The sequence below is a fragment of the Nerophis ophidion genome, linkage group LG09 (assembly GCF_033978795.1).
Source record: "Nerophis ophidion isolate RoL-2023_Sa linkage group LG09, RoL_Noph_v1.0, whole genome shotgun sequence".
Lineage (NCBI taxonomy): Eukaryota > Metazoa > Chordata > Actinopteri > Syngnathiformes > Syngnathidae > Nerophis > Nerophis ophidion.
The window spans coordinates 18,130,833-18,150,335 of record NC_084619.1 but is presented as its reverse complement, the minus strand read 5'-3'; the positions used below and the strand labels follow the sequence as shown (position 1 = coordinate 18,150,335).

The 19,503-nt window shown below is 40.3% G+C and overlaps 1 protein-coding gene and 1 long non-coding RNA gene across 3 annotated transcripts in view; one reads left to right on the top strand and one right to left on the bottom strand.

The window, feature by feature from the left end:
* Window positions 1-4,438: 4,438 nt before the first annotated feature.
* Window positions 4,439-19,503, bottom strand: part of lhcgr (luteinizing hormone/choriogonadotropin receptor) — a 43,221-nt gene continuing 28,156 nt past the window's right edge. For both annotated transcript variants that reach the window (XM_061910459.1, XM_061910460.1), the window contains 3 exons: window positions 14,850-15,038; window positions 13,503-13,559; window positions 4,439-8,609 (listed from right to left, as the gene is read on the bottom strand). In XM_061910459.1, coding sequence (XP_061766443.1) covers window positions 7,553-8,609; window positions 13,503-13,559; window positions 14,850-15,038 — 1,303 coding nt within the window. In that variant the 3' untranslated portion in view covers window positions 4,439-7,552. The remainder of the gene's footprint in view (window positions 8,610-13,502; window positions 13,560-14,849; window positions 15,039-19,503) is intronic.
* Window positions 17,657-19,503, top strand: part of LOC133559087 (uncharacterized) — a 78,059-nt gene continuing 76,212 nt past the window's right edge. The window contains exon 1 of the long non-coding RNA XR_009808090.1: window positions 17,657-17,768. This is a non-coding gene — a long non-coding RNA (uncharacterized LOC133559087). The remainder of the gene's footprint in view (window positions 17,769-19,503) is intronic.

The following is a 19,503-nucleotide window of genomic DNA, read 5'->3' as shown; positions in this document are numbered from 1 at the left end:
ATTGTGGTCCATCCAATCGTTGTGTCCATATTGGTTTAATATACGTTTTTTAAATATCAGAACTAACAACCATTCTCCAGTTATCGCCTGCTTCTAATTAATGCCTTGTCCATAATTGGAGCGTTTACAATATGTACTGGAATAGGAAATCTAGTTCTTATAATATGCAAAAATATCCGATTTTACTTAACCCAGTGTTCTGGCATGACATGCACCCCCGTAGGAATTTATTAGTCCCCTGCATCTGCACATTCGTATTATTTAAAGCAGTGGTTCTCAACCTTTTTTCAGTGATGTACCCCCTGTGAACATTTTTTTAAATTCAAGTACCCCCTTATCAGAGCAAAGCATTTTTGTTTGAAAAAAAGAGATAAAAAGTAAAATACAGCATGGTCTTTATGTAAAATGTACTTCTTGATGTTTTGTTTTCACTGAAACTCAACATTTTGGTTTGTGTTTTCAAGTAACTTTGACATCTTGTGGTGTTATATTAAAAATTCAAGATTGAATTAAGGATTATTCTACATTAAAAATACCGTGTTTTAGCTTGCTTAATTTCCTATCAATTTTGAGTCAGGCACATATAAATCAATTTCGCTTAGTAACCAAAATAATTTAACTTTAACTGTATTTGTTAAAAATTTGTCTGACAAATGTAAATCAATTTCGCTTCGTGATTGCAATAATTTCATTTTGGCTTTATTTGCTAAAAATGAGTTGGACTAACTCATTTTTATTGTGTTGCGAGAATGTACACATTTTGAGTTGGGGCAACATTTATATTTGTTGGATGGAAATCCTGCCCTCATTTTAATTGAGTGTATGTCATCAGTTTCTGATTTATTAAATTGTATAACAGTGCAAAATATTGCTCATTTGTAGTGGTCTTTCTTGAACTATTTGGGAAAAGAAGATATAAAAATAACTAGAGATTCAAATATAAAAAATAAAGATTTCTACACATAGAAGTGATCAACTTAAAGTGACCTCTTTGGGGATTGTAATATAGATCCATCTGGATTCATGAACTTAATTCTAAACATTTCTTCACAAAAAAAAGAAATCTTCAACATCAATATTTATGGAATATGTCCACAAAAAATCTAGCTGAATATTGCAGTTGCATTTCTTTTCACAGTTTATGAACTTACATTCATATTTTGTTGGAAGTATTATTCAATAAATATATTTATAAAGGATTTTAGAATTGTTGCTATTTTTAGTATATTTTTGAAAAATCTTAAGTACCCCTTGGCATACGTTCAAGTACCCCCAGGGGTACGCGTACCCCCATTTGAGAACCACTGATTTAAAGGAATGCGGAAATGTAGTTGCACATTAAAGAAATCTTTGACATGAGTAAAATCATTTGACAAATAACGTTATTTATGTTGTATTTTTTTGTATTTTTGTACACTGCAAGCGATCTAATTTAGTTTTTTTGTTTTTTGTTTTGCTGAGAATCCAAAAGCGCTCCCAGCATGCCTTGCTGCACTTGACTTTCAACATTTTGTAAGTGGTAAATACCCGTATAGCGCTGTTCTTCCTTGAAGGTACTCAAAGCGCTTTGACACTATTTCCACATTCACCCATTCATTCACACACTGAAGGCGGGAGCTGCCAAGCAAGGCCCTAACCAGGACCCATCAGGAGCAAGGGTGAAGTGTCTTGCTCAAGGACACAATGGACGTGACTAGGGTGGTAGAAGTTAGGGATCGAACCAGGAACCTTCAGATTGCTGGCATGGCCTCTTTCCCAAGCGCGCCAAAATCTTTAAATTAATCCATAACCTAATAAAATGTACATTAGTGTGTTTAATGGTTTGTAGCGTGAAACATGCACACTATATTAAAATAGCCACAGTAGTTCCTTGAATTGCCGCCGGGTCGCTAATTAATTTAAAACCTCTTCTCACTCCTGCGCTTACCAAAGGCATGTGGTAAAAGTAAGCATGCGCTAATTATTTTAAAACTTCTTCGCACTCCGGCACTTACCAAAGGTATGCAGTAAAAATTTGAGTGTGATGTAAGCTTGGACCTTAAATTCTACTGAATAGCTCTTAATCTTCTTCCCTTTATGAGATTTCAAATGACCGGTATTGAAATCAGCCTCCTCCATTTTGAAAATGATGACAGGGGAAGTGTCACTCGTGGCGTCACGAGTTTGACTAGGCGGTAATACTAAGCATGCGCTAATTATTTCGGGAAGCGAGTTTGACCCGGCAGTAATTCAAGGCAGGCGCGTACTATATGCCCTGCGGCAATTCAAGGAAATACGGTATTTGTTGAACGATTGTACTCGTGAAATATTTCTGCATTGCTCGGATTGATACACATGTGCAGGTGCATGAATTCCAGTGAGGAGCAAAAAATGTCTTTAGACATTTTGGTATTTTATTTGACCTATTTTTAATCTGGCTTGATGCGGTTTATGCAACGCATAATCGGGAGGGATATGAATCTTACCACAATCTACAATTCGGTTCGATTCCTACTCTAGGGGTGACTGTTCGATTTCAAAATCGCTTCCCGTAATATATTGTGAATTATATATCGTGACACCCAATGTCTAAGTTACATTTAAACCCACCTGCTCCCAGTGCCACCCACTGGGAGCAGGTGGGTAAAGCGTCTTGCCCAAGGACACAACGGCAGTGACTAGGATGGCAGACGCGGGGATCGAACCTGGAACCCTGAAGTTACTGGCACGGCCACGCTTACCAACCGAGCTATACCACCCCTGATATATTATTTGGTACCCAAATTTGATTGAAAACATGTCAAAACAGGTTCCAGGCTGCTGATGTAAACGCACACCAAGTAAGCTGGAGATGGCTTAAAACATGTCTTTTTAAAAATGGATTCCTACTTTTTTTTTTTCAAAATTATGAATTATTTTGTATGAAATAAGAAAAATGAGACTCGTGGTTCAGATGTGAATCCATTTTTTTTTTCGCACCCTCAGTAATCAGACACAGCACATTTGTAGTGTCAAACAGTTTTCCAAGTGGAAATACAGTCCGATGGGTTTATGGGGTGGTATGGCTCTATTGGTAGAGTGGCCGTGCTAGCAACTTGAGGGTTCCAGGTTCGATCCCCGCTTCTGCCATCCTCGTCACTTGCCATTGTGTCCTTGGGCAAGACACTTTACCCACACTGGTTTAAATGTAACTCAGATATTGGGTTTCACTATGTAAACGTGCTTTTGAGTCACTAGAGAAAAGCACTATATAAATATAATTCACTTCACTAGCTCTCACTGAGCAATTTTTACAAGTTAAAATGTTTAAAAATACTGCAAGCAGAGGGAGAAAAACTACTTTTCAGATGCAGGCGATGAACTTTACTGTTAGAGAACTGCGCTTTCTGGGAATTTTGCCTATCGTTCACATTCATTATGAGACATGACGATGTTTTTTTTTTTTTTTTTTTAGAGAATTCTAAACATTAAATAAAAGCAATGAAAGATGTACTTACAATGGAGCCTACAAATCCTTTAAAAAGCATCCAAACACCTCCTATTGAGGTTTTATATACATGATGTAAGTATATATGTAATGTAGTCACATACTCATTTATAATAATCATTTATTATTTTGATCATTTTAAGCATGGACACAGCATTATTTTCAAAAAATGCATCACCTTTGCTTTTTTTCTTCTTCATCACTGATTAATACTCACTGGAGACTTCCTGAGAGCAAATACACATAATATTACCTCACTTACTGTACAATGTCTGCTGTCGTCAGGATGCCGACTGCTGGGATTTTCATATATTAACATTTGGATGAAAAATGTCTCATAATCCTCACAAAGAAAAGAGCCAAGCGTCTTTCATCTCGTTCTCGCCATTTTCGGGTCTTTAAGAGGCTGTCAAGTATGCAAAATTGTCAGAATACCTACTCAGACTTTTCAGGTGAAATGATTTATGATCCAGAATAAACGTACAGGGAGCGAGGAAGCAGCAGATCACTCGATGATGTAAACAGACACACACAGAAGTTATCACGGCACCTCGATAAATTGTTTATCCATTATAATAACAATATCACTAATACTTGGTTAGTATTCAAGTCACAAAATGTAAATGGAGTATTTTTGGCGCTTTTTGAATGGTTATTTATTGGATTTTATAGGCGGAATAAATGAACGATAGGCAATATTCCCCCAAAAGTGAAGTTCTCCTTTATAAATATTTGCAATTTGAGACTGCGTGGTACAGATGGTAGCACAGCTGAGCCAGCAAATGGAGGTTTCCAGGTTCGAATCCAGCTTCCGCAATTCAAGTCGCGGCCGTTGTGTCCTTGGGCAAAAAATACACTTCACCCACTTTGCTCCCAGTCCTGTTCACACTGGGGTTTGAACATGTAAAAATGTTTGGTGGTGGCCGCAAATGTACCTTACCACCCATTAATATGTGAATGTGGCGTGAACAATAGTAGGCTCTGTGTGAAACACTTTCAGTGTGGAGAACAGCGCAATATACAAACATGATCAAAAGTTTCCCTTATTTTTATCCATGTGATGTCAAATGAAACACAAATTGAGCTGTCCGGCCACAATACCCAGAAAAGGTGAAGTCTTTAATCCCTGGAACACCAATCCTACCGTCAAGCATGGTGGTGGTAGTATTATGCTCTGGGCCTGTTTTCCTGCCAATGGAACCGGTGCTTTACAGAGAGTAAATGGAACAATGAAAAAGGAGGATTACCTCGAACTTCTTCAGGACAACCTAAAACCATCAGCCCGGAAGTTGGGTCTTGGGCGCGGTTGGGTGTTTGAACAGGACAATGACTCCAAATACTGTACATTTCAATAGTGGTAAAGGATAAAGGAATGGCGAAATCAGGCTAGAATTAAGGTTTTAGAATGACCTTATCAAAGTCCTGGACAATGCTGAAGAAACAAGTCCATGTCAGAAAACCAACATATTCAGCTGAACTGCACCAATTCTGTTAAGAGTGGTCAAAAAATTCAACCTGAAGTTTGTGGATGGCTACCAAAAGCGCCTTATTGGGGTGAAACTTGCAAAGGGACATGTAAGCAAACATTAAAGGCCTACTGAAACCCACTACTACCCACCACACAGTCTGATAGTTTATACATCAATGATGAAATATTAACATTGCAACACATGCCAATACGGCCTTTTTAGTTTAATAAATTGCAATTTTAAATTTCCCGCGAGTTTCTTGTTGAAAACGTTGCAGAATGATGACGCATACGCGTGACGTCACTGACTGTAAGGAAATATTAGTGCTGCACGACACACAAATAAAAGTCATCTCTGTTCATGACGTAATTACACAGTATTTTGGACATCTGTTTGGCTGAATCTTTTGCAATTTGTTCATTTAATAATGGAGACTATACCCTGCCTTCCGCCCGATTGTAGCTGAGATAGGCGCCAGCGCCCCCCGCGACCCCGAAAGGGAATAAGCGGTAGAAAATGGATGGATGGATGGATGGACTATAAAAAAGAATGCTGTTGGTGGATTGCAGCTGTCTTTAGCACCCAGATACAGCCGGTGTTTCTTTAGTTCGTTGTGAAGCAACGAACATGTTTTCCCTACGTCAACCAGCATGTTTTTGGATGGGGAAATTGTGATATATATCTTACAGAAGACATCAGTGGATTATTTGTCATCCCGCAGCAGCTGTGAGCTTGGCTCCTCGGCTTCTCTCTGAGACAGTGTGTGTTCACCGCAGCCATCCGACCTCCAGGTATGTCTTTACAATCTTTACTTTAAAATCTTTACAATCTCACTAAAACACTATTAAAACAATAAGCAGATAAGGGATATTCCAGAATTATCTTAGTAAATGTGTCTAATTACATCTGAAATGCTCACACTGCCGTCGCCCAGGCCCGTCGCTTTTTTTTTTTTTTTTTTTTTCTATTCCTTCACTATCAATATCCTAATTCACGAATATTTCATCCTCGCTCATATTAATGGGGAAATTGTCGCTTTCTCGGTCCGAATTGCTCTTACTGCTGGTGACTCCCATTAAAAACAATGTGAATATGTGTGGAGCCCTGCAACTCGCAACGTCACGCGCACATACTTCCGGTAAAGGCAAGGCTTTTTTATTAGCGACCAAAAGTTGCAAACTTTATCGTCAATGTTCTCTACTAAAACCTTTCAGCAAAAATAGGGCAATATCGCGAAATGATCAAGCTTGACACATAGAATGGACCTGCTATTCCCGTTTGAATAAGAAAATAATTTCAGCCCCGATCCCAGCTATAAGTCGTCTGCTTTAATCGCATAATTATACAGTATTCTGGACATCTGTGTTGCTGAATCTTTTGCAATTTGATCAATTAATAATGGAGACGTCAAAGAAGAAAGATGCAGGTGGGAAGCGGTGTATTGCGGCTGACTTTAGCAACACAAACACGGACGGTGTTTCCCTGTTTACATTTCCTAAAGATGACGGTGAAGCTTTACTATGGAACAGAGCGGTCAAGCCATCATGGTTCCCTACCACATGTCAAACGGAAGGTTTCGGTGAGAAAATTGTGGTAATAAGTCGGCTCTTACCGTAGACATGAGCGGATAGTTTGCGTCGTTCCTCGTGCACCTGTCAAAGAGGCAGCTGCGGACTCTCTTGCGACCAGCCGCCCCCGAACGTGGGATGCTTCCACCGTAGAGGGGGAAAAAAAAGCTCAGCCTGGCCCCAACGGCTGCCTTCGCTTCGCCTCGTCGAGAAACGTGGCTTCCCTTAGAGACACTGGCGGTCACCACACCCCTCCGACTTTCAGGTACCATATAATCTCACTAAAACACTAGTAACACGATAAGCAGATAAGGGATTTTCCAGAATTATCCTAGTAAATCTGAATCGTTCCCACAGCCCTCGCCTTTTTTTTCCCTTTTTTTTTTCTAGTCCTTCACTCTAACTTTCCTCATCCACAAATCTTTCATCCTCGCTCAAATTAATGGGGAAATTGTGGCTTTTTCGGTCTGAATCGCTCTCGCTGCTGGTGGCAATGATTGTAAACAATGTTCAGATGTGAGGAGCTCTATACCTTGACGTCACGCGCACATCGTCCGCTACTTCCGGTACAGGCAAGGATTTTTTATTAGCGACCAAAGGTTGCGAACTTTATCGTTGATTTTCTCTACTAAATCCTTTCAGCAAAAATATGGCAATATCGCGAAATGATCAAGTATGACACATAGAATGGACCTGCTATCCCCGTTTGAATAAGAAAATAATTTCAGTAGGCCTTTAACATTGCTGTATGTATACTTTTGACCCAGCAGATTTGCTCACATTTTCAGTAGACCCATGATAAATTCATACAAGAACCAAATGTCATGAATGTTTTTTGTATGTTCTTTACAAGTGTATGTCAACTTTTGATCGCGACTGTAAATATAATCCATTTTTATTATTTCCCTGTGCTTTTTTGTTTGTTTGTACGTCAGCGTCTTCGCCCCACCACTGCACCAAAGTTCGCTTGCAAGCGGACCGAGACGGCCTCTCCAAGCTTGAGCAGGAGGATCATTTCCACGCTTGTGACCAAGAAGCGCGAGCACAGCCTAAACTTTGCTCTCTGGCTTGGTGGCGATATTCGCCCGCTGGTCAATTCGAAGCGTCGGCCGGTGACTTTTGAACACCGTTAGGGCGCCGCGACAACGGTGGAGCAGCCGGCCCGTCTCCTTCCTGAAGCCCCTGGTGAAGATGGTGTACAGGAAAGGGTTGCAAAAAGAGTTGATGGGGTGGAAAATGACCAGGACTATCTTGGCGTGGGACACGGTGATGAGGGGCATGCGCACGCTGGCGGAAATTGCGAAGAAGGAGATGGGCGCCTTGCAGAGGAAGTCGGTGAAAATAAGCACGGCCATGCGTTTGGCCAGCTTGGTGTCGCTGCTGCGATGGACGGGCTTCGGCTTGCAGACGCTCCGGTAGATGCAGCCGTAGCAGCAGCACACCAGCAGGAAGGCGAGGACGTTGAGAGAGAGGACGATGACCACGTAGGCCTGAGAAGCCCAAGTGTCGATATCCATGGGCAGGCAGATGCTGACCTTGCTGTAGCTGCTGACCCCAAACAGGGGGAGCAGGGCGACCAGCAGGGAGAAGACCCAGCCCGCCACCATGGTGGAGGCCACCTGGTGCATGCACAGCCTCTTGTTCAGATCCAGGGCGTTGACGATGGTGTAGCAGCGCTCCACGCCGATCACGGTGAGCGTGTAAACCGAGAGCTCGCAGGAGAACATCGTCAGGAAGCCCGCCACGCCGCACCACGGGCCCGTCTGCCAGTCCGTGGCGTAGTTGTAGTACTCCTGGCGGGAGTCGCAGTCCTTGAAGGCGATGAGCATCAAGTAGAAGCCCATACATAAGTCGGCCAGGGCCAGGTTGCAAATGAGGAACTGGGAGATGGTGAGCTTGCGACGGGCGAGGAGCAGGTGCGTGAGCACGGAGAGGTTGCCGGAGACGGTGAAAATGGCGATTGTCCAGGTGAAGCGGCCCAGGTTGGGGCCGAGGAGGTCCTCGCAGGGGTTGAAAGCGTCCGGCTGTGGCATGCACTGGAAGTCCGGGTATGTGGGGCAAAAATCGTGCAGTTCTGGATGACGGTGGTATACTTTACTGTCTTTCCTGGAAAACCAAATCAATATGAATGCACAAACTACATTGTAGAGCACATGTGGCAAACTCAAGGCCCGGGGGCCAAATTTGGCCCACCACGTTATTTTACGTGGCCCGCAAAAGCCTGGAAAGAATGTCTTTGTAGTGCATTCAATTGAATATGGGTTGAAAAGGGTTTGCAAATCATTGTATTCCGTTTATATTTACATCTAACACATTTTCCCAACTCATATGGAAATGGGTTTGCATTTAGTAAGAAAAGCTTAAGCATTTTATTAAAGCATATTATATGAAAGCTGCGTTTCCATATGAGTTGGGAAAATGTGTTAGATGTAAATATAAACGGAATACAATGATTTGCTAATCATTTTCAACCCATACTCAATTGAATGCACTACAAAGACAAGATATTTTATGTTCAAACTCATAAACTTTTATTGTTTTTTTGCAAATAAGAATTAACTTAGAATTTCATGGCTGCAACACATACCAAAGTAGTTGGGAAAGGGCATGTTCACCACTGTGTTACATCACCTTTTCTTTTAACAACACTCAATAAACGTTTGGGAGCTAAGGAAAGTGGAATTATTTCCCATTCTTGTTTTATGTAGAGCTTCAGTCGTTCAACAGACCGGGGTCTCCGCTGTCGTATTTTACGCTTCATAATGCGCCACACATTTTTGATGGGAGACAGGTCTGGACTGCAGGCGGAACAGGAAAGTACCCACACTCTTTTTTTTTTTACGAAGCCACGCTGTTGTAACACTTGTCCTGCTGAAATAAGCAGGGGCGTCAATGATAACGTTGTTTGGATGACAACATATGTTGTTCCAAAACCTGTATGGACCTTTCAGCATTAATGGTGCCTTCACAGATGTGTAAGTTACCCATGCCTTGGGCACTAATACACCTCCTTATCATCACAGATGGTGGTTTTTGAAATTCGCGCCTATAACAATCCGAATGGTTATTTTTCTCTTTGTTCTGGAGGACACCACATCCTCTGTTTCCAAATAAAATTTGAAATGTGGACTCGTCAGACCACAGAACACCTTTCCACTTTGTATCAGTCCATCTTAGGTGAGCGTGGGCCCAGCCAAGCTGGCGGCGTTTCAGGATATTGTTGATAAATTGGTTTGGCTTTGCATAGTAGAGTTTTAACTCACACTTACAGATGTAGCGACCAACTGTAGTTACTGACAGTGAATTTATGAAGTGTTCCTGAGCCCATGTGGTGATATCCTTTACACACCGATGTCGGTTTTTGATGCAGTACCGCCTGAGGGATCAAAAGCCCGTAATATCATCGCTTATGTGCAGTGATTTCTCCAGATTCTCTGAACTTTTTGATGATTTTACGGACCGTAGATGGTAAAATCCCTAAATTCTTTGCAATAGCTCGTTGAGAAATGTTGTTCTAAAACTGTTCGACAATTTGCTTACAAAGTGGTGACCCTCGCCCCATCCTTGTTTGTGAATTACTTAGCATTTCATGGAAGCTGCTTTTATACCCAATCATGGCACCCACCTGTTCCCAATTAGTCTGCACACCTGTGGGATGTTCCATATAAGTGTTTGATGAGCATTCCTCAACTTTATCAGTATTTATTGCCACCTTTCCCAACTTCTTTGTCACGTGTTGCTGGCATCAAATTCTAAAGTTAATGATTATTTGCAAAAAAAAAAAAGTTTCATCAGTTTGAACATCAAATATGTTGTCTTTGTAGCATTTTCAACTGAATATGGGTTGAAAATGATTTGCAAAACATAGTATTCCGTTTATATTTACATCTAACAAAATTTCCCAACTCATATGGAAACGGGGTTTGTATTTTTGTTCTTTCCCTTTTGACATTAAAAATGATGTATTGCATGCAATTGCACGTCTTTTAAAATTCTATATTATCTAAATCAAGATATTATACTATCATCCATCCATCTATCCATTTTCTACCGCTTGTCCCGTTCGGGATCGCGGGGGGTGCTGGAGCCTATCTCAGCTGTATTCATGTGTTCCAAAAATATTTTTTGTTGAAATAAAGATACATTTTGTACTTAAATATCTGCTGGACTTCAAAAGAAATGATCAATCAAATTGTAGACTGTACAATTGACAAGAGATTTTACGGTTAAATTCAATTTTTTTATCCTAAAATCAACTTTGGTGTTTTGTTTTTTTTTCCATATATAATAAGACACTAAAACATTAAAAAACAAACAAACAAAAAAACATTACAAGATTTTACGTTAAAAAAAAAAAAAAAAAAAAAAACAGGAGCTCTGTTGCTTAAATTTTACTGCTAAAAACAGTGCTATTGTTCCTCCATTCCATTCCATTTATTCCATTTTTTTATGTGCTGTAAAAAAAAAACCCACTGCTTTTACTGTGAAATTCTGGTGACTGAGCAGCCAGTTTTTCAAGTAAAAATTATTTTTTTGTTTTTTAGAAGCTCATGCAAAAATATATATTGTTAATGTATTATATATACATGTATAGTCATATATTACTCATTGTTTAACGCGGCCCTCTGAGGGCAACAATAACTGCGATGTGGCCCTCAATGAAAACAAGTTCGACACCCCTGTTAGAGAGTTTCATCAGATTGGTAAAATAAATATTACTGTATAGAATGTTTGTGTTAAACCATGCTCCTTGCCAATGTATTTATACTGTTCATTTTCTTTTAAATACTGCATTAACCTGAATAAAAGAATGTTCCCCTAAAGACAGGTCCTATTCTTGTTGTAGAGAGTTATACGCACAAATAGGTTAGTTTAATGATTGGGAATTAAACCATTGGTTGATTAAAAATTCATTTTGAAATACAAAGAATACATTTGAAAAACTAAGGGATCTTATTTTTCAGTGTCAAAGAGCAATAACTACATTTAATAATGGTTTTATTTTTATCATTCATATTAGAATAATTGTATCTAAGTTATCACAGAACTTTGTGTTTCAATGAGTTCCCAGCAAGCAGACAAAAGCTGTCTTTAATCCTACCAAGTAAAAGGCTTGTTAAACTGTGTAGGATGGGAAGCAACTTGAACGTGTTCTGTTTCTTTCACGTATTGTAATCAACAGAAAGATATTGTTTTGACCCAAGAACTACAAAGCGGAGAGAAAGCAGGATCTGGGGAAGGTCCAGACACCTCTTATTTGAACTCTTTTACGACCTTTTCTTTGAACCAACCTTTTCTTTTTAACGATTTTGTAATCAAATGTGATGGCTGTTTACGACCCCCTTCCCTTAGAAACAGCTGTTGCAATGTAATTAGGGAAATTCCAAATAAAAGAGGAGGCATACAATCTTTCGTCAGAGCGTGGTGACACTGTACAGGGGTGCAGCTGTACGCGTTTCTCCTCAAATAAGTCAAATTTAATTCCGTCTCTGTTTAATTCCTTGCTTCTTGTCTTGTTTAATAGATGTCATCAGTGTTTGAACCTGACACATGTTATTAACAACTATGGTCAACAAGCACCGCAAAGCATTATGGGAACCCCGGAAATACTCCCAGTGACGCTACAACATAAATAAAGAATTTCCATGCTAAAATCTGTCTTCAGTGTCCCAAAACCAAAAGAACCAATATCCATTCTAGAGATGCCTCTGGCTAAATTGGGGCCTTAAACAAATTTTTATTTTCTCACTTTTTGTGAAATAATGTTTTATACTCGAAATTAATTTAATGCATGTTTTGTACTGAAATACATTTATGGAAAATAAACTGCACATTTTATTTTTGTGCAAGATATACATCTAATTATAAATTTTCAGCTTTTCCTTAAACAAGTCTAGGAATATGTTTGCAATGAAATTTAATATGTAATTAATCACTTCATTAACATCTTTTTCAGACTATCGTGCACACTTAAAATACTTAATTTTCTCAAAAATCGAGGGTGCGCCTTATATCCCGTTGCGCTTAATGTACACAATGATTCTGGTTGTACTTGCCGACCTTGAAACAATTTTATTTGGTATATGGTGTAAGTTAAGTGTGACCAGTAGGTGGCAGTCACAAACAGAAGATGCATGTGGACTGCAGGTTGACGCCAGTTCAATAAATGACGCTAGCATTTATAGCTTCACCATAAATTTATTAATGTGGACCCCAACTTTAACAAGTTGAAAAACGTATTCGGGTGTTAGCATTAAGTGGTCAATTGTACGGAATATGTACTGTACTGTGCAGTCTACTAATACAAGTCTCAAATCAATCAATCAAAGCAAGCACCCTTGAGAAAACACCAAAACTTTGATGTTTGTCTGTTCAGGTTCTTTGAACCTTTGGATTTTTAAGGACCATAGATGGTGAAATCCCTAAATTCCTTGCAAAAGCTTTGTTGAGAAATGTTGTTCTTAAACTGTTGGACAATTTGCTCATGCATTTGTTCTCACAATGGTGACCCTCGCCCCATCCTTGTTTGTGAAGGACTGAGCATTTCATGAAAGCTGCTTTTATACCCAATCATGGCACCCACATGTTCCCAATTAGCCTGTTCACCTGTGGGATGTTCGAAATAAGTGTTTGACAAGCATTCCTCAACTTTCTCAGTCTTTTTTGCCACTTGTGCCAGCTTTTTTGAAACATGTTGCAGGCATCAAATTCCAAATGAGCTAATATTTGCAACAAAATAACAGATTTCCAGTGCGAACGTCAAGTACCTTTTCTTTGCAGTCTATTCAATTATATATAAGTTGAAAAGGATTCGCAAATCATTGTATTCTGTTTTTATTTACAATTTACACACCATGCCAACTTCACTGGTTTTGGGGTTTGTACATGTTTTTGTAGCATGAAACCAGTTTGAGGATAGATTTACTGTTAAAAATCGTGTTGTCTGCTGGTTACTTTTTATTGAATTCACAGAGCAGTGTCATATAGGTTTCAACTTACAGTAATCGTTGGATTTTTTTGCAGAAAGGGGATAATGGCTTCTTCTTGGCCTCTTCCCTGTAATGTACAAACAGTTGCCAGGTTTCACTGTTGAGGCTTTGTGGTGGATGCATTTGTCATTTACATACGTGTGTGTGTGTGTTTGTGACAATCACTGATACTTTAACTTAACTTAAAGGCCTACTGAAACCCACTACTACCGACCATGCAGTCTGATAGTTTATATATCAATGATGAAATATTAACATTGCAACACATGCCAATACGGCCGGGTTAGTTTACTAAATTGTAATTTTAAATTTCGCGTGAAGTATCCTGTTGAAGTATGATGACGCGTATGATGACGCATTCGCGTGACGTCACGGATTGTAGCGGACATGTTGTTCCAGCCCCGATCCCAGCTATAGGTTGTCTGCTTTAATCGCATAATTACACAGTATTCTGAATCTTTTGCAATTTGATCAATTAATAATGGAGACGTCAAAGAAGAAAGATGCAGGTGGGAAGCGGTGTATTGCGGCTGACTTTAGCAACACAAACACAGCCGGCGTTTCCTTGTTTACATTTCCTATAGATGACGGTGAAGCTTTACTATGGAACCGAGCGGTCAAGCGATCATGGTTTCCTACCACATGTCAAACGGCAGGTTTCGGTGTGAAAATTGTGGTAATAAGTCGGCTCTTACCGTAGACATGAGCGGATAGTGTGCGTCGTTCCTCGTGCACCTGTCAAAGAGGCAGCTGCGGACTCTCTTGCCTCCTCCGACCAGCCACCCCCGAACATGGGATGCTTCCACCGTTGAGGGGGGAAAAAAAAGCTCAGCCTTCGCTTCGTCGAGAAACGTGGCTTCCCTCAGAGACATTGGCAGTCACCACGCCCGAGGCCACACCCCTCCGACTTTCAGGTACCATATAATCTGACTAAAACACCAGTAACACAATAAGCAGATAAGGGATTTTCCAGAATTATCCTAGTAAATGTGTCTAATAACATCTGAATCGCTCCCACTGCCCTCGCTTTTTTTTCTTCCGAGTCCTTCACTCTAACTTTCCTCATCCACGAATATTTCATCCTCGCTCAAATTAATGTGGAAATCGTCGCTTTTTCGGTCCGAATCGCTCTCTCTGCTGGTGGCAATGATTTATCGTGGATGTTCTCTACTAAATCCTTTCAGCAAAAATATGGTAATATCGCGAAATGATCAAGTATGACACATAGAATGGACCTGCTATCCCCGTTTAAATAAGAACATCTCATTTCAGTAGGCCTTTAATGTCCAATAATGTGCATTTCCCCATGTAAGAAATACATATATGCAATACACACATCTGTGCGCGCACACTTTACCTGCGTTTGATGTACCTCGAGTTGAAAGCACAGCAGTGGCTCGGGTACGTGATGTTGGCTTTCTCCATCTTAGCCAGGGTGTCCAGTGGAGGAAGGCGCTTGAGAGCAAAAGCAGATGTGGCTCTCAGTTGCTTTACCTGCTGCAACCCCGTCTGCGGGAGGAGGCTTAAAGCTGTGGAGGACACATCCCTGAATCACACAAACAAATGTACACAAACATCAGTTCCCATGCATGGATTCATCCGCCTGGTCTACTCCCAATGGACTTAAAGCAGTGATTCTCAAACTGTGAATTACCATGAATTGATTAAACAAGGAAAAAAAATTATTTGGGTGTTACCATTTAGTGGTCATATGTACTGTACAGTGCAACCTACTAATAAAAGTCTCATTCGATCAATCAAATGGTACGTGTACCACTAGTGCGGGGGTCAGTAACGCACGGCTCTTGAGCCACATGCGACTCTTTATCGCCACCCTAGTGGCTGCCTGGCGCTTTATCAAAAATGTATGAAAATGGGAAAAGATGAGGAAAAAAATATACTTTGTTTTAAGATGGTTTCTGTAGGACAGGGGTCGGCAACCCAAAATGTTGAAAGAGCCATATTGGACCAAAAATACAAAGAAAAAATTTGTCTGGAGCCGCAAAAAAAATGAAAAGCCTTATATAAGTGTTATAATGAAGACAACACATGATGTAAGTGTCTATATTATTTATATTAGCCTACTATCAAAATGACTTTAAAAGTCTTATATATAAATGTTATAATGAAGGCAACATATCAAAATGACTTGAAAAGTCTTATATAAGTGTTATAATGAAGACACCACATGATGTAAGTGTCTATATTAGTTATATTAGCTTACTATCAAAATGACTTTAAAAGTCTTATATAAGTGTTATAATGAAGACAACATATCAAAATGACTTTAAAAGTCTTATATAAGTGTTATAAAGAATACAACACATCAATCAATCAATCAATCTTTACTTATATAGCCCTAAATCACTAGTGTCTCAAAGGGCTGCACAAACCACCACGACATCCTCGGTAGGCCCACATAAGGGCAAGGAAAACTCACACCCAGTGGGACATCGGTGACAATAATGACCCAGTGGGACGTCGGTGACAATGATGACTATGAGAACCTTGGAGAGGAGGAAAGCAATGGATGTCGAGCGGGTCTAACATGATACTGTGATAGTTCAATCCACAATGGATCCAACACAGTCGCGAGAGTCCAGTCCAAAGCGGATCCAACACAGCAGCGAGAGTCCCGTTCACAGCTTGTCTATATCAGCCTACTATACAACACATGTGTCTATATCAGCCTACTATCAAAATGACTATGTGTCGCAGGCTGACGCAAATCTTTGTTGACAGAAATGTTCAAATTTAATATTCATTTTACACACATTTTTACAACATAGGAAAACATTACTGAAACGAAGGCTTTTCAGAGGGTGAGATAACTCCGGGAAATTACTGGCAGAGAATGGCAAAAGGTGTGTGTGTGTGTTTTCACGTTGAAGGAAACAAACGACAAATAAAATGTACCTAAAATACGTGGCATAATGATGCGTCATGTACATACCTAAAATAGCATGTTAGCATTGATTAGCTTGCAGTCATGCACTGACCAAATATGCCTGATTAGCACTCCACACGAGTTAAAAACGTCAACAAGGCTCACCTTTGGGCAGTCACGCACAGCATAAAACGTTTGGTGGACAAATAGAGACAAAGAAGGAGTGGTATAAAACACGCCTTTCTATGGCAGCATCAAGGCCGTGCGCAACCCGAGGGTCCCTGGTTCAATCCCCACATAGTACCAATCTCGTCACGTCCGTTGTGTCCTGAGCAAGACACTTCACCCTTGCTCCTGATGGGTGCTGGTTAGCGCCTTGCATGGCAGCTCCCTCCATCAGTGTGTGAATGTGTGTGTGAATGGGTAAATGTGGAAGTAGTGTCAAAGCGCTTTGAGTACCTTGAAGGTAGAAAAGCGCTATACAAGTACAACCCATTTATCATTTATTTACATGTAAAAAGAACTACGGTGCGCCTTTGGGCAGTCACGCACAGCATAAAACGTTAGGTGGACAAATAGAGGCAGACAAGGAGTGGTATAAAACACGCTTTTCTATGGCAGCATCAAGGCCTCGCGCAACTCGAGGGTCCCTGGTTCAATCCCCACATAGTACCAATCTCGTCACGTCCGTTGTGTCCTGAGCAAGACACTTCACCCTTGCTCCTGATGGGTGCTGGTTAGCGCCTTGCATGGCAGGTCCCCTCTCCATCAGAGTGTGAATGTGTGTGTGAATGGGTAAATGTGGAAATAGTGTCAAAGCGCTTTGAGTACCTTGAAGGTAGAAAAGCGCTATACAAGTACAACCCATTTATCATTTATTTACATGTAAAAAGAACTACGGTGCGCTCAAGGACTTCTGAAGTTAGTAGGACAAGACGGTGCTCTCAGCAATGAGCCTTGTTTAAATTAAAAAGTGGGATTTCTAAAAATTTTTGGTGTCATGTTTGTCCTCCTACAGCAGGGGTCGGCAACCCGCGGCTCTTTAGCGCCGCCCTAGTGGCTCTCTGGAGCTTTTTCAAAAATATAGGAAAAATGGTAATGAAGGGAAAAAACATATTTTTTGTTTTAATTTGGTTTCTGTAGGAGGACAAACATGACACAAACCTACCTAATTGTTATAAAGCACACTGTTTTATATTAAACATGCTTCACTGATTCACGTATTTTGCGAGCACCGTTTTGTCCTACTAATTTTGGCGGTCCTTGAACTCACCCTAGTTTGTTTACATTTTCAACGTTCTCCGACTTTCTAAGACGTGTTTTATGCCACTTCTTTTTCTTTCTCATTTTGTCAAACAAACTTATAACGTTGCGCATGAATGCACAAAGGTGAGTTTTGTTGATGTTATTGTCTTATGTGGAGTGTGCTAATCAGACATATTTGGTCACTATATGACTCCAAGCTAATCGATGCTAACATGCTATTTAGGCTAGCTGTATGTACATATTGCATCATTATGCCTCATTTGTAGCTATATTTCAGCTCATTTAGTTTCCTTTAAGTCCTTTTAATTCAATTTATATCTCATGACACGATCTGCTTTTGATTTTTTGAGGCTCCAGACAGATTTGTTTTTGTATTTTTGGTCCAATATGGCTCCTTATTTTAGGGCACTAAAGCAAGTTGGTATGAACAAGAAGGAGCGCTCTTGACTGCAACTAGTCCAAAATCTGCAACGTGAATTCTGACCCACACAAATAGGAGGACCCACATGTCCCCTATTAAAGGCCTACTGAAACCCACTACTACCCACCATGCAGTCTGATAGTTTATATATCAATGATGAAATATTAACATTGCAACACATGCCAATACGGCCTTTTTAGTTTACTAAATTGCAATTTTAAATTTCCCGGGAGTTTCTTTTTGAAAACGTTGTGTAATGATGACGTGTACGCGTGACGTCACGGGCTGTTAGGAAGTATGAGCGCTAAGCACACACACAGCTAAAAGTCGTCTGCTTTAACCGCATAATTACACAGTATTTTGGACATCTGTGTTGCTGAATCCTTTGCAATTTGTTCAATTAATATTGGAGAAGTCAAAGTAGAAAGATGGAGTTGGGAAGCTTTAGCCTTTAGCCACACAAACACACGGTGATTCCTTGTTTAAAATTCACGGAGGTGAAACTTCACTATGGATCAGAGCGAACATGGATCCCAACCGTATGTCAAGGTTTCGGTGAGAAAATTGTGATAAAAAGTCTCTTCTTACCGGCTATCGGCTGAGCTTGTGCCACCCATACAGCTGCCGTCGACTTCCCTGAGACACCCGTGGACGTACACCTCCGACTATCAGGTATTGTTAAACTCACTAAAACACTAGCAACACAATAGAAAGATAAGGGATTTCCCAGAATTATCCTAGTAAATGTGTCTAAAAACATCAGAATCCATCCCAATGCAATCGCGTTTTTTTTTTTGTTCTAGTCCGTCGCTATCAATATCCTCAAACACGAATCTTTCATCCTCGCTCAAATTAATGGTGAAATTTTCATTTTCTCGGTCCGAATAGCTGTTTTTGTTGGAGGCTCCCATTAAAATCAATGTGAATATGTGAGGAGCCATCAACATGTGACGTCATCGTCTGCAACTTCCGGTAGAGGCAGGGCTTTTCTCTTAGCACTGAAAGTTGCGAACTTTATTGTGGATGTTCTCTACTAAATCCTTTCAGCAAAAATATGGCAATATCGCGAAATGATCAAGTATGACACATAGAATGGACCTGCTATCCCCGTTTAAATAAGAAAATCTCATTTCAGTAGGCGTTTAAAAAAAATAAACGGAATTGGTTGCCGGGTTCTAATAGGATCAAGTTCAAATTTCTGGTTCTAGTCTTCAGAGCTTTCCATGGTCAGGCTCCTTCCTACCTCAGCGATCTGATGCAGCCTTACACCCTGGTTCCAAATCTGCTAAAGGTTCCACGCTCTCATTTTAGAATTAGAGGTGACCGATCTTTCCAGGCTGTTGTTCCCAAACTTTGGAATGATCTCTCATTGCGCTCAATTGACTCTGTTCACACCTTCAACAGCAATCTTAAGACTAATTTTTTGTTCAGGCTTTT